The sequence below is a fragment of the Gavia stellata genome, chromosome 18 (genome assembly GCF_030936135.1).
Source record: "Gavia stellata isolate bGavSte3 chromosome 18, bGavSte3.hap2, whole genome shotgun sequence".
Classification (NCBI taxonomy): domain Eukaryota; kingdom Metazoa; phylum Chordata; class Aves; order Gaviiformes; family Gaviidae; genus Gavia; species Gavia stellata.
Window position 1 is genome coordinate 18,931,591 of NC_082611.1, and position 15,414 is coordinate 18,947,004.

The 15,414-nt window shown below is 56.2% G+C and overlaps 1 protein-coding gene across 1 annotated transcript in view; it reads left to right on the forward strand.

Moving 5' to 3' along the window:
• The window catches only part of LOC132318649 (ankyrin repeat and fibronectin type-III domain-containing protein 1-like), a 39,683-nt gene that overhangs the window by 11,901 nt on the left and 12,368 nt on the right, over positions 1–15,414 (forward strand). The window contains exons 2-5 of the mRNA XM_059826620.1: positions 13,557–13,758; positions 14,085–14,292; positions 14,604–14,798; positions 15,069–15,182. Coding sequence (XP_059682603.1) covers positions 13,573–13,758; positions 14,085–14,292; positions 14,604–14,798; positions 15,069–15,182 — 703 coding nt within the window. The 5' untranslated portion in view covers positions 13,557–13,572. The remainder of the gene's footprint in view (positions 1–13,556; positions 13,759–14,084; positions 14,293–14,603; positions 14,799–15,068; positions 15,183–15,414) is intronic.

A 15,414-nucleotide genomic window follows, 5' to 3' on the forward strand; every position in this document is an offset into this window, starting at 1 on the left:
GCTCGTGGCAAGGAGAAAAGCAATTTTGCTCATGGAGCAGAGCTCCACTCGGGTGAACTTCACATGACCTCGTGAAGTTTCTTTGGCCGTTTTCTTTCCTGGCGATGCAGGCAGGTCAGGAACAGGGTGCTGTATTGCATGGGGACCCAAGGTTGCCTTCCTCATGCACCGGCATGCTCACTTCATCCTCCTGCTATGCCGTGGAGGAGGTATCTGCTGCATGAGCAGCCCCTCTTCACCCCAGGTGGAAACACCAGCAGACGGATAGAGCTGTCCCTGGGCTACACTGGGACCGTGCTGCCATAACTGCTGCTCTCCCTGGTCTTAGGGGGATGGTAGGCACCGCATTGCAGCACCAGGGCTTTAGTGACCTGCTCAAGGTCACCCAGGTGGTCTGCGACCGAGGTAAGAGATAAATCCCCCCGCCTTGTCCTGCTCCCACATTTTACCCAGAGACCACGCTTGCTGGCTTCCAAATCTGTGTTCATACCACATCATTTGGTTTGTCACCAGAAAAATCGGGGGTGACAGTGGAAGAGAAACCCTCTGGGCTGAGGGCTTGTTGGCACAGTAAATCGGAAGGTGTGATGGCAGCCTGAGCCAGCCCATGTCAACACAGGGGATAAGGTGTGGCACCCCAGGCCAGCAGTGCCAGGACACAGTGGGCACCTAGAGGGGCTTTCCAGGTCCGTGAGCATCTTGGTCCCAAGGAATCTGTCTTGCAGCACACAGCCAGGAGAAGCAGGGTGAAGAGCATGGTGGGATGAACAGGGTGTCCCAGGAGCATGAGGCTGTCTCCCCTGCCCCTCTCACTGTTCAGGGGATGGCGAGGGGGAGGAAGGAGAGAGCAGCACGCACTGTGTGCTGAGGCCACCAGCTCTGTGAGATGTTTCCCAGCCTCTTGGCGATGGAGGAGGCCAAGCAGTTTAGGTCTGGCTCGAAGCTCCTGCTCAGTGTAATCATGTGAACAGGGATCTCCCAAGTGCTTTGAGAGATCTCTGAGGTGCTGGGGCCAGAGTGGTCTTCTCTCGCCCCGTGCTGCCACCTCCCATCTCCAGGGCCACCTGTGGCCATTGGCCCCTGCCACCCTTGCTCTTCTGGGCTGCAGTGAAATCCTCCTCGTGTGCTGCTGTGGAGGGACGAGGAGGGCACCTCTCGCCCGACACGTTGCTTGTGGACGGAGCCAGCAGACGCTTGTTGTTAAGGCTGTATAACACTTTCCAGCGGAAGTTTGTTTGCTTATACCTTTGCCAGACTTTAACTGTTTGGGCTGAATTTTTCCGTGCTCGCTCTGCCTCAGGCTGAACTTTCTCCTTTTTTTTTCTTTTTTTCCAAGTTTCAGCAGAAGGTTGGGGAAAAATGGTAGCTTTGCCAAATTTTTTTTTTTTCTCTCGTCTCTTTGTTTGAGGACTTCTGGTGCCTCCATGCTTTGGAAAAGAGACTTGAAATTTGGCAGGGTTGGTGCATTCCTGGTGGAAATCAACACAGATTTGGTCAAATTCTTAGCCTCTGGAAAGCGTGGTTGTGTATGCTTGGAAGAGCTCTTCAGAGGCTAGCTGCTGAAGTCCCTGTCTTCTGTAAAGAGACTCTGGCCACTGCACCCGCTGCACTCCAGCTGCACCGAGCACCTCCCCTTCCCATGTCTAGAGGCACCCCCTTACCCACGTGAGTTCAGGTCAGGACTGGTGACTGCAAGGAGCCCGAGTGGTTGTTTGATGATCCTCATTAGCAACTCTCAAAGCATTTTAAAAAAGACAACATTGTTTTTCTCTCTATTTCCCGTGCTTGGAAACCGAGGCACTGGCTGTGGACATCACCTGCCTCTCGCCCTCGGTGGTAGAGCAAGGAACAGAGCTCAGGTCAACTTGGACAGTGTCTTGTCTCTAGACCAGGAGAAGCTGAGACAACACTCAATGAGAGGAGAGAGTGTTTCCCAGTGCTCCCATGTCCTGCGAGACCTTGGGAAAGGGCATTTCACAGAATCACAGAATCATTAAGGTTGGAAAAGACCTGTAAGATCATCAAGTCCAACCATCAACTAACACCACCATGCCCACTAAACCATGTCCCGCAGTGCCACGTCCACACGTTCCTTGAACACCTCCAGGGATGGTGACTCCACCACCTCCCTGGGCAGCCTGTTGCAATGCTTCACCACTCTCTCAGTAAAGAAACTTTTCCTCATATCCAGCCTAAACCTCCCCTGATGGAACTTGAGGCCATTTCCTCTTGTCCTATCACTTGTCTCTCCCATGGGTGTGCTTAGCAGCACTGGTCATATCGATGCATGGATAGATGAGCGTGTCCTGATGGTCGAAGGTTTGACCTGGTGATTACTATGATTTTTAACACTGCTTTTTTGTATTAGGGTGGAAATGTTTTCTACTTGCTGTCCTGGGGGCTCTGACAATTCCTCCATAGGCTCCATTATCCTCAGCTTGAGCTTCTTCACCTAATGGTATCTCAAAGCTTTCTGCAGCTAGAGGGAGAATAAAGTGACACATGAGGTGGGAAAGCTCCGGTCTGATGGAGGCAGCAGGCAAACCTCGGCTGGAAGGAGTCCTGGCTGGTGGTGGGGTCTCTCCCCAGCTAGTGCCATTACAAAAGCGTTTGAGCCCTTGTGGGATGTTTTCTAGCAAAATGGCAAAAAAAAAGTTGGCTTCTCCTTTCGGACTGCAGCCTTTGGACCCTGACTCCACTGGAGATGCATGGAGGGAAGGTCAGTTCTGGCATACGTGAGTGCTTTTGTAGTTGGGTGGCAGTGAATGAGCTCCTCGGGCATTGCGCTGGGTGGTGCTGGCATGACGCTGGTGGCAGGGCTACGTGGTGGGGATGGTCCCTCCTGTCAAAGGAGAAGACCCCAGTGGGTGCTGGGGAGGGAGCTGGTCGTGGAGTGAGCCGGAGCCAGGAGCAAATCCTGGCGTGAGGCTGTGCTGAACGGGAAGCCAGCCTGGGACATGCCACCGGCAGTCCAAGGAGATCCCCAACGGGGTGAGGGGTGGCTGTTCTTGGTAGCGGTGCCAGGGACACCCTGTGGGTAGCGGCCAGCGTGCCCAGCACTGCCGGCTGGGTCCTGCTGGTTGCTTTCCAGCAGGAAAGGGGTTTTCTGACTCCAGTAACATTTACCAGCTGGGCAGCAGCTCTGGAGCCGGGTGTGTGCGTTTGTCTGTTCTTCCATTGTGTCTTGGCCGTCATCTCCTCCTCCCCGCCGAGATCAATGTCTGTGGCCTGCCTTTTATAACCCCTTTGGGTGCAGCTCTGGAAGCCTTCAGCCAGCAGTGCTGGTTTCCATCATGCCGCTTCAGAGTGCTTGAGCAGCTTGGTCCTCATCTAGCTGGATGGCTTAGGTAAGACGATGGACTGGAGGTGGGTTTCCACCAGGAGGGACATCCCAGTGAAGGGCTGGGAGGTCCCTGGAGGGCTACAAAGCGCAGGTGGAATGTAGTTGGCTGGGGATGGAGACCAGCCACAGGTATGGGGGAGTGAGCTCAGATGGCTTCCAGAAGTCCTTCTTGGGCCAATTTTCTACAATTTCATGGGTTTGGAGAAGAGGTGGTTTCCGATGAAAGCTGGATCTCACTAGTGTATTCTTCCTGGTGGCACCAGGTGGCGCAGGAGGGTAAAGGATTTGCTTGTCATCCCCGCAGGTCTGGGTTCAAATTGATTGCCTCTCACTGCTGTGATGAGTCTGTTGGTCTCAGCCCCCATGGCATGTGGCTGTGCCCCTGTGCCGGGGTGAGCTGCAGCCCCAGGGCCAGGCAGTGGGGATGCAGCTCCCAGGAGCCCTGTTTCCAGCAGATTGAGGAGCTGAGCCAACGTTTGAACTGTAGTGGGGGGCCTGGGTGTGTGGGGGCTGCGGAGCCCCACCACCCTGGGAGCAGGGCACGGCGGTGTGAAGGGACCAGTCTTGGGGGGAGAGCCCCAGTTGGTCTCAGCGGGGTGAGGAGGAGGCAGCGCAGGATGTTGTCCTGGTGCGAGGCCATGCTGAAACGCAGAGCATTCCTCCCGCATATGCTTGAGCCATCATGGGGGGGATAAGTTAGTGCTTCTTCCTGGCTCATGGGGGGTCTCGGGCGTTTTGCTGGGGTGCAGTACATGGCGGCAGCCCTCAGAGGAGCTGGGGCAATGCCATCCTGGCCCCCGTGGCTCCTTCTCCCATTGGGACAGCGCTCAGACGCAGCCGCTGGTCCCACGCAGGCTGGGGTTGCCACAGCAGCTTCACCAGCAGCCTGCCCCACTCCCTTCTAAGAAGTGGGTGTCAAAGTCCGAGCAAGGGGAGGGGACCAAGCTTGGATGAGCATGATCTTACATCCCTTCTCACTCCTGCCGGCATGGCAGCCGGGCCCCCGCCGCACGGCTGAGCATCCCCACACTAAACATCCACCTTCTGCTCCAGTTGGATCCAAGCTGGGGCCCTGCGACCCCATAGCGATATTTTTTTTCCCCTCCTTGTACCTTCAGTGATCTTTGAGACCAGGCGTCGTATGACTCAGCTTCTGCATTTGATACCCCCGAGAAGAGTTTGCACACATGCATCTGTGGCACAGAGCGGTGCTCGTTCCTGGCAGGCCAAGCTGGGATAGGATTTCTTCCTGAAAGAGGGGCAGTGAGTCCCCACTGCTCATCCGCTTTTAATATGCGGAAGTCTGATTTAGCCGGGATGGTGCCAGCAGGTCCGGGGTGTCTTCCAGAGCCCTGCTGACCTGCTCCAGCATCCGGGCTTGTGAGATCCTGGAAGGACTGGAGGAAGCGCCGTTGCAATGAAGAGCAGGTGCTCGGCCGGTCCCTCTGTGCTTTGGAAATCTGTCTGTCCTCCTGTCCCTACCTGCAAAGGTCCAGCTCGTTGCGTGTGCCAGAAGCATTGGGCACATTTTGGGTGCTGGGGCTGAACTGCTAGTTCTGGCAGTCGGCATGGGGCACGGTCAGCAGAAGTTGACACCGATGTAGATCCTGTGAAGGGCAGTTTGGGTGCTGACCTTTAGGTCCTGTCCGTTTCTGCTGCCTGGTCCTGCGAGCAGCTTGGGTCTGGAGGCAGCTCCTGATTTGAGCAAGGAGCACCCAGCCAGCCCCCGGGGCCAAGCGGCCTGGGCAGCGGTGCTGAGCTCCCTCTCTGGGGTGCTGGGTGAGCACAAGGTCTCAGACCGTGCAGAGGTTTGCAGAGGGCAGTGGTTTGCAGGGCTCAGGGGTCTGCAGGGGACAGGGGTTTGGAGGGCACAGAGGTCTGCAGGGCACAGATGTTTTTGGGGCGCAGGGGTCTGCAGGGCACAGAGGGTTGCAGGGCGTAGAGGGTTGCAAGGCATAGAGTTTTGCAGGGTGGCTGTAAGCCCCAACCGAGCCGGGCCCCAGGGCTGCGCACTTGGCTCCCGACACAGGATGACTGGCTCCGTCTGCCTCCAGCCCGGCAGCGGCAGGGTTTTCAGGTGGTCACAGGGCTGTGGACCCATCCGGCGCTGCCTGTTGCTGCAGTGGGTACCTGGCGCCGGGGCGGTCGTGCAGGGCTTCCCCATGAGCTTCGGTCACAGCTTGGGACAGCCCGTCCTGCTCAGTCCTGTCTCCATCAGGTTCCAGTTAAAACCAAATGCGTTCTCCAGCCTAAGCAGCGCTGCCGTTTAAGCCCTTCCAAAAATGAAACAAATACCCACGGACTGCAATTCGAATTGCAGCTCAATTAGGGCTCGTTCCCAATGCGATCATAAAACCTCCAGTACGAAAACAAACAACCCAACCAAACCACATCCAAGCCTGACAGCATCCTCTGGAATGCCTTTAAAATAACAAGGGGGGCAGAGGAAGATGAAAGCGGCGTGGCTGGTGGGAAGAGGGCTCTTTGGTCCCAAGGGGCAGCCCGGAGGTGGGCTGAGCAGGTGTGGGGCAGGATGCTTTGGGATGGGGACCGGTGCGGAAGTGATGGGTATGATGGAGACTGGCTGGGATGGGGACCAGTGTGGAAGTGATGGGTATGCTGGAGATGGGGCAGCTTGGGGTCCATGGAGTAAAGGGTTAGGCTGTGTTCCCAGCAGAATTTAGTGGGGTGAGGAAGAGGAGGATGCATAGGTGTTTTGGAGCATGGTGGTTGTGCTCTGAGCTGCTGTGATGGCCGGTGTTTGAGCAGGACCAGAGGGGGGGCCTGGGGCCGGAGCAGGACCGCGGCGGCTGGAATGCGTGTCCCGCGTAACCCTGGCTTGCACCGAGTCCAGCCAGTCTGGTGCCGCGGTTCGGGTTTCACGGCGGACTTTAAACCCGGCCATATTTAGCGTGCGCTTCGCTGGCCTGTCAGGGAGGGGAAGCCACAGCACAACTAATAAAAAAAGCCAAACAAAAACAATGTAATTAAAGAGACTCAGCACTGTGTGTTCCCATAGCAAGAACATTTACCCAAGACTTCCTTGCTCAGATACTTAATGTCAAACAGCAATTAAAGGCTGGCATTGTGGGGAGCACAGTGAGGAGGGTTTACCCTGCCTGGGAGGTGGGAACCCAGGGCTGAGCACAGCTCCCGATGGCAGATCTGCCATCCCCAGCGCCTGTGCTGATGGGGAGGGACTGGGGGCTTTTGGCACTGGGAGGTACCCCAGGGACAAGCGGTGCTGGTGACAGGAGGATGCTGCACCCCGGGCAGCGGCTCCTGAACCCCTCCAGGCAGGGACACTCTTGGTCTGTAACGCACATACCCACTTAGCTGGATCCCCACAGAAATTTGGTAGCGGAAAAGCGGATTTTCTTGGTGCAAGCCTCCGGGCAGGGCGGGCCAGGAGCTCCGCTGGCGTAAATCCTCGTGAAAACAGTGAAGCCAGTGGAGCTGGGCTGGGGTGCATAGCCGAGGGCCTGACACGGACGTTACTTCTCCCCTCTGGTGTCTCCTTCCTGACCTGACTCTGCAGATGGAGCCTGTGCGAGCCTCTGGGATTTTACGTTTCCGCTCCCTCAAGGGATGAGTCGGGGCACCTGGAGCCAGGCTGTGCCAGCCGGTCCCCTCTTCAGAGCAGCTCAGGGCTGGTGCTCCTGGGCTGATGGTAGTCAGCATCGTCTGCCTTGGCTAGAGAGCCAGCCATTGTGCACCGTCCCTTAGCATGGTCCCTGAGGAGAAGTGTCCCGGTGTCCTGGCAGTGCTGCGTGAGGGGTGTGTGCAGGCAGGGCAGGAGCTGCCCAGGAGGGACGCGTGCATGTGGGCAAGGCCAGGAAGGTGCCGCTTTGTGACGATGGCTCGCGCGCGACAGCAGTCCCAACCATGATGGCAGACTGGCACAGAGGACCGAGGAACTGAAAGTCTGATTTTGGTCGTATTTTAATTGGGGTTGAGCCACAAGCTCCTTCTGGGCTCATTTAAAAACTGTGATTGGGATGCTTAATTAAAAAAATAAAAAGAAAATGAAGAAGCAGCAGCATTATCGTGTTGCAGCAGAATTTGCCTGAGTGTCTCTGCTCCCTTCCTCCCCCAAATGTACTGCTGGGCCTGCAGAAACGGGGTGTTTTATGGGAGACCTCCACAGACTGTCAGCAAGTGATCTACTTGATTGGCTCCAAATCCCTCTTGGAGCCCTGAAGTCTCTGTCTGTCCCAAATTCAGAGCCTGTGATTTAGGAGGGAGGTGCGGTGGGGGTGAGCCATGCGGGCAGGCAGTGCTGTGCTGCACCCGGGGACGTGGCCGTGCCTTGGGAGGACACCACCAACTTGCCAAGCGGTCCCGTGATGTGGGAAATCACGCGTCCAGCCCCCGTGCTTCCCTGCTGCCCCGGCCCCTCCGGCAGCCGAGTGAGGGCTAGTCCCAGGGGTTCTCACCGCACGCTGCAGCTGCTGCACTCCCAGTGCGAGCGTTCCCCAAGGGATGCAAAAGCCTCCAGATTCAGGGAACAGCCTGCATGGCAAAGCATGACGCTGACTCCCTCTTGCTCCCGTGGAGGAATCCTCCACTTCTTTCCCTGCAGAGGTGCGGGGTCCTGAATGCTGGTGGGATTTTGCAGATCTCGCCCAGGATGTGCTCTTCTCTTCCAGCTTATTCAGGTTCTGAGCTGCTGGGATTTGGCTTTCAAATCTAATGTCATGCCATGATGCGGTGGGCTGCGTGGCCATGGGGTCCGCTCTCTGCTGCCTTGGGTCGTGAGCTCCTCAAGAAGCACCTACGTGCACTGTGGTGTGCCTGGTATGGAGAGAGCAGAGCGTACCAGCATTGCCAAACTGCTGCCTGGTGCTCGGGGACACCCTGCACTGACCTGGGTGCTGTGCAGCAGCTCCTGGCCTTGCACCACGCTGAGCTTCTCCGAGCATTGGGCTAATAGCGTTGGGCTTCTGGAGCTCGAACAAAAATGTACTGGCAGGAGCAGGATCTATATAAGTTAGTTGTTCTTGCTAAACAAAAGAGGCATGCTCGTTTCGGCTCCATTCAAAACAAAACCCAGTGGGTTTGCCAAGTGGGGAAAAAAGAGAAAATTTGGAGGAAACAAACAAACAAAGCCCTGGATCTGGTTTGATGCCTTTCCCTGGACCCAGGTTTCAATAAGCAAGTGCATTTTCCAGGCACGCAGATGTTTCTGCGGAGCAGGAGCGTTTTGCTTCATCTTTGCACAGCCAGGTCACCGCACAAGATTTAAATACCTTTGAGGTCGGTACACCTGAGGATGGGTTACTGGTGCGCAGGCTGCTCCCCTGAGTCCTGCCGCCTTGCACGGATGCTAAGCACAGCGTTTTGTCCTAGTTTTGAGTGTGCCTTTTGATGGATTATGAAATCCCACTCTTTGGGAAGGGCTCCCCTACTCGTGCTCCGGTTTGGATCCGCTATTTCCCCAGTCCTGAAAAATTGCTTATACTCGGGCAGAAAGAGTGGAAAATGCGAGTGCATCAGCAGCTCCTCATCGTGCTGGACGTTGCGCTTCTGATTTGTGTCTGCATGAGCCGAGAGGAGCTCCTTTGTGTGTTAGGAGCTCACATGTATTCTTCTGGGGAGTATTTGGTGTCTGAGTGTTTGTGGCCACAATGTGTGACTTCCTGCATGAGCCGAGGGTGAGCGTGGTCCTGGGCACGGCGCTGGCTGAGTGTGCTCAAACGAGGGAAGACCCCTCACGCTCAGATTTCTTTGGAAACAGCCTGTATGTTGCTCTTGCCAGCTGATCTCTTGATGCAAGCTCCCAGTTCAGGGTGAGGTTGGCTGGGTTGGGTTGGCTCTGCCTGATAACTGGTTTTTAGGCTTCTCCTGTCCTTTGCCTGTTCCTTCGCTGGATAACTGTATGGACTGAACTGGACCGCTGTTCAGGAAAGCATCCCTGGCAGCTTGTGCTAACGTACCACTGACATCCACAGCACCACGAGGCTACAACGAGCTCTGCAAGGACCCAGTCCTTCTCCTCCTCCATGCCCCAAGCCTTCTCATCCTTTCAAAACATTAACACCTTTCATCCTCCATCCTTCGGGCTGCCTTTTTCTCTTGCATAGAGCCCTGTGGCTTCTCTGCTGCATCAGGCTGCAGACAGCGGGGAGCAGCTTCCCAAAGTGACAGCCGCCCACGGCAACCCCGAGGATGGGAGCGTGGTGCTGAGCTCATGTCTGCTGCCGCGGGCTGGTGTCTGCCCTCTCGCTGCCAGCGTGGGCAGGCACCCGTGAGCTAATCCCTTCCACGGCCAGCACGGGAGGCGGCGGGGACCGGGCAGCTTCGGTTTTTGGCTGGAAGGCCGTTGCCACCAACGGCAGCATCGCTTGCGCATGAGCCTTTTCACAGCCCAGGCTCCCACTGGTGGGAGGTGGCGTGGGATGGCCACCGTGGTCCCCAGCAGCCACATCTCATGACCTCCAGGCAGGATGGTCATCGCCTGCCTGTCCAGGTACCTCCAGCCCCTGTCCCCGAGACGGGAGCACGTGGCAGCAGGGAGGACGGAGTCCCACTGGGGTTTGCACGTCTGTTGCAGCGGGTGCCCAGTGTGGGTCATCCCCGTGGATGCTTGGGGAAGGACGGCCGGGTCCCACTGGGCTCGGGGCGGGCAGGGCTCCTTCCAGCCAGCCCGGGGCTTGGGCTCTGCCAGCGGGACAGGGCAGCCCTGTCTGACATGGACTGGTTCTCTGCTGGAGGCTCCGGGAGGCTACGCCCTTAAACAAAATGCACTTAAAATCATATAATTACAACAATTATTAACACTGTTTACTAGGCCAAGATCTGCAGCTTTGGAAACATTAAAATCCAGAATATGCAGAAACCACAATGCTGTGAACTACCCAGTGGATTTGCTTGTGTTCGTTGCAGAAGGAAGGATAAAATGAAGTTGTCTTATGCACACCCATCCTCATGTGCTTTAAAAAAAAAATAAATCCTCATTACATTGGTTTCATGAGATGGGTCTGGCCAGACCCAGTGCATCCTTTAGCAGAATCTCAGCCTTTTTTGCTGGTACATGGATTTATGGCATTGCAGACCTGATGTCCGCACCACCTCCCTGACTGTTGCAAACACATCCCACGGCCAGAAAACTGAACTGCTGGGGCAGGCAAAGCACCCGTCCCCTGCTGCGGTGTTTGCAGTAGGTAAGTAAATAATTAGCAACAAGAACTGGTTGTGGTTGAGATAAATTTAGTTTGGCTGCACTGAGACTATAAAGGCAGAGGTGGGACCTCCTCCTACCACCTCCCGGCAGGATGGGGCTTTGCCGTCGGGGGTGAGCTGGTGTTGGCTGGTCGTACCTTGAGGGCATGACATCTGTGGGTGTTGTTTTCAGCTATCAGTTGCTCCAAAGTTTAGCTCTAGATAAATCAAGACTATTTCACTGACTTCAAATGACTCATAACCACAGGACAGGAAACTCTTTTATCTTTGGGGCAGCCAGTTTAATATAGATAGATGTTCAGTCCTGAGCTCTGAATAATTTCCGTCTCTTTACTTCTCATTAAAAGCAAATCAGATGAGGGAAAATAGTGAGAAATTTCTCTGTGTCGCCTCTGTTTCTACCATCTCTGAGGGAACTTCCTCCAAATTGTGCAGTCTGCCTGTACTGGGTCATTTGCCATATATTTTAATTGGCAGAAAGAAGTACTTTTGCTCCAAAGCACCACTCCTTTTTTAAACCTTGATTCTGCAGGCACAGATGGAGCCAGGATCTGTTACAACAGGGTCTAACCCAGCTTCCAGAGAGGTACTTTTGGGGTCTTCTTTCCTTTCCTGATGTGGGAGAGCATTGTTGCCTCCTTGGATGAAGGTCAACCACAAAGGAATTGGGCACCTCATCGACGAGCCTGCTAAAAGAGCTGTCTTCACCTCCGAGCAGCAGCTGGAGGTGGAGAGAGGAGGACTTGGGCAGCAGGGAGCTCTTATACACAAGAGAAAAGGCAAGGTTTTGCTGGAGAGTTTCTCGAGTCGGGTATTTTTCTTTCCTAAGTATGTCAGATAGCACTTTGCTTCTTGGGCTTGGTCCGTGGGTCAGGACTTGCCTTTCAGGTTGCCTCTTCCTGCCAAAATGCCCTGCCTGCACAGGCACGGGTGGCTTTTCTCCCTTAATTTCTGTCTACCAGTGACAGCAGAACTGCATGATGCTTTTCTGCTCCTTTGATATTTGGGGTCTTGTATTTGCCATCTGTAGAGGTTTGTATGTGCCATGTGTGGAGCCTCTTGGCATGAGGAGTCTTCAGCACCAGCCATGCCAGGAGCTGCTCCGTGTCCGTGATGAAACACAATGCACTAAGGTTGGCACAGCTGTAAGCTGAGGACTCTGTGCCCAGTGAGCCCAAGGCTGGTTCTCCAGCACTTCCCTGTGCCGTGCAGGTCTCTCCCCATGTGGCAATGCCCTCCTGGTGGAGATCTGCTCCCCTTCCTGCCCACCAGAACCAGCAGGACCCTGCTGCACAGATCTAACTGACCTCCACATGGTTGCTTAGGGCTGTCTTGCCACCTGAAGCTCACCTGGTTGGTGTTTACTGGCTGTCGGTCCAATCTGTAAAGCCCTACATTCAGATAACACCCATCCCCGGAGGAATCCAAGGCAGCAACTCAACACCACAGCCTCGGCCACACTCGAGACCTTGAAATCTGTAGGCTGAAGCCGGTGAGATGAGTGATTGGCAGGAGCCAACCTCCCCATCATTTTCCGCTTTTAAATATCACAGTAATAAAGGGTAAAATCATTAAAGGACTTCTGCAGCCCACTGTGCCTAATCTGAAATCAGGACGATGAAGAGCACGTAGCAAGGTTGTTATTAATATCCTGCCTCCTGATGATGGCTTCATAAACATCATCATCACAGGCACAGCTTCGCGGTAGCATTTTGGCATGACCTTCTAGACAACTGTCGTGCTTTTTATCACGCTTACCCCTTGCTTGATATTTAACTAATATAGTGATACAGGGAAGAACTTGCCCATAAATATCTGACCTTATACACAGGGGTATGAGGTCAAAACTAAGAGAAACTGTGTTAAGTGTACTTGTGCTAAATGCTCTTTAGACCTGATGCTCCTCGTCTGGGAACTGTGCCACGGGCTATGGCAAGAAGGGGATCAGATGTTTGACACCAGTGAAAACCCTCAGTGCTGTAAGGGATGACTTATGGGCAAAAGCCCCACACAGCAGCAAGGCCACGCTTGCACTGAAGCCAGGGACTTTGCCCGGTGGGGATGAGGCCTTGGTGGGGACATGAAGGTCATGGCTGCAGGGAGAGGGGCAGTTCCCCCTCTGGGAAGCCAAGAAAAGATGCCAGCTTTCCTAGTGACTTGTACATATTTATCATGGGTATTTAAAGTAGAAATCAAAATCAGAGTGGAGAAAAGATTTTGTAGCTTGATCAGTGTGGATGGAGAGGGTGAAGAGCAGCTGTGGAGCCTGGGTCTGCTGGTGAGCAGGAGACTGGGTGTCACTGGACCCATAGGGACCTGGCATTGTCTCGGTGCCATTAGAAATGGCCTTTTGTCCATTCTCTGCTCTTGCTTCACTTTCAGACAGTGCCCTTTGCTGGAATAAAGACCCTGAGGAAAGTCACTTACCAAAGAGGGCTGAGGGATGGCCGTAAGTGCAGGAGACAGGCTCCTGCTAGAAGGATGGATGTGGAGACGGTGCGCGAGGCTGTCCCAAGCCAACTGCATGGTGGGCAGCAGTCACCCAGCACAGGGTTGGGGGGCTGTCGGTCCCTGCAGCCCCCGCTGCCCAGGGGCTGCCTGAATGGGGCAGCCCACCTCTATAGGAGCTGGGTGGTAGTGATGGGAGTAAGGAGAGATTTCCCTGGTGTGATGGATGGGGACTGGTTGCAGAGCTGAGCAGCCTGAGGTTGCTTGGGACATCCCAGCTCAAGGGCAGTGTGGGTCCAGACTGGTCCTTGGGTTTGGACGAAAATGTCTCACCCGAAGGGTTTATATGAGCAGGGCCAGCAGCAGCGATGGGGAGGAGGAACAGACTGGCCTCAGCTGATAACAGATGGATCAGGGCGTTGCTGGCACCGGCATCCTCCTTGCAGCCGCTCACATCGGTGCTGTCCTGGCACTGCTCTGGCTCTCCTGGGTTGTGCCTCAGTCCCAATGCTGCAGCTGTGCCTCTGCCTTTCTGGCACATCCTCCATGCCTCGTTTCCCCACACCTCCTTGCCCTTTCCCAGGTCATCTTCCCCCAAAATGACGCAGCAGATGCGGGACCTGCAGCTGGCGCAGGCCAGGAAGCCACCAGGCCCTTCCTCGCCAAACGCGGCCAAGAGACTCTACCGAAACCTCTCGGGGAAATTCCGCGTCAACTACACGTCCTTTGACGAGGGCAGCCTGGCGGGACGGGGCGAGAAGGAGAAGCTCCGCAAGTCCTACCTGGTCAGTGCCCGCTGGCTCCATCCCGTGCTGCTGTGGCCGGGAAGGCAGGGATGAAGGGTCCATGTGTGGGCGATGCTGTCACCTGGGTGGAAGCCCAAGAGTGCCTTAAGTGAAGCTGCCCTGGAGCAAGTTCAGCTGGAGCTGATCCAGGTGTTTGCTCAGCATCATCTGGTTGTTTCTGCAAAGAGCTGATGCTCCCGAGCCTCTGGGCCCAGGGCAGCCTGCCCTGTTTGGGTTTGTGGGGTGCTGGTGAGGGGCTAGGGTGTTTGGTGGGGTGGAGGAGGGTGCCCCATACTCAGCCAGCCTGTGTTTCTCCTTCCACCCAGTTCCAGAGCAATGCTGCCCTCTTCGAGGCGGTGGAGCTGCAGGACCTAGACAGGGTCCAGGAGTTGCTGAAGCAGTACAGCCCCGAGGAGCTGGACCTCAACACCCCCAACAGCGAGGGCCTACTGCCCCTGGACATCGCCATCATGACCAACAACGCTCCCATCGCCAGGGCTCTGCTGCAGGCAGGAGCAAAGGAGAGCCCGCACTGTGAGTTGGTGTGGGGGAGCCGTGCTGTGCCCATCACCTGGATCTCCAACCTGGTGGAGCGGGACACCCCAGGCAGCAGGGTCCTGGTGGGGAGGCAGTCACTGGGCTCTGAGAAGCTGGTGCAGGCTGTAGCAGGGGCTTGAGTGGAGCCATGCACTCGAGTGGAGCCTGGGAGCAGGGCACGGAGGGGAGGATGGGATCTCGGGGTGGGGACTTGGTGCCAGCAGAACCTGGGCTTGCCCCAACCACCTTCTCTTCCCTCTTTCTGGCTCCCTTCCCGGGACCTACGGCCGTGCCCACCCACCCCACAGTCGTGAGCCTGGAGAGCCGCTCGCTGCACCTCTCCACGCTGGTGCGGGAAGCAGAGCAGCGCGTCAACGAACTGACGGCGCAGGTGGTGAACGAGGCGCCCAACGCCGACTGCTCCGAGAAGGAGAAGCAGCTCAGAGCCTGGGAGTGGCGATACCGGCTTTACAAGCGCATGAAGGCAGGGTTTGAGCATGCCCGTGAGTGCCCGCAGGAGGGCTTGGGGGGCCTGGGGGGCAGCCCCCGCACTGGGGGAAGGAGCAGGGCTGTGCGTGATCCACGCACGGGGCTGCACCAGCACCCGTCAGAGGATCCCCGCACCCTGTAGCCAGGGCTCGCTGTATGGGTGCACGGGGAGGGTGAGCGCTCCAGGGATGTGTCACTGGGCATGGGGGGAGGCCCAGGAAGGACACTGAGGGGTTCAGAGTGACCGGCCTCACTGTAGTGGTCCCTGCGCTCTCTGTCCTCAGGAGTGCCAGATGCCCCCACCAACGTCCACCTCTCCGTGGCCAGCAGCTCCTCAGTGCAGGTGACCTTTTGGGAGCCCCTGAGTGTCAATTCGGCTGTTGTCACCAAGTACAAAGGTAAGGACTGAGGTCCCCACAGCAGTGCAGGGGATACACAGCCATGGCAGGTGCCTTGAGTGTGCCAGCGGGTCATGCCGGGGCACTCACCCCGTGCACGCCATGCCAGCATGCCGGGGGTGTGGGCAGCACTGCCAAGACCCTGTCAAGCCATCTTTATGCTCAAGCACAGTAGCAGCCAGGGCTGCACGGTGCTGGACATCCTGGCCACCACCCAAATGGTCTGAGCTGG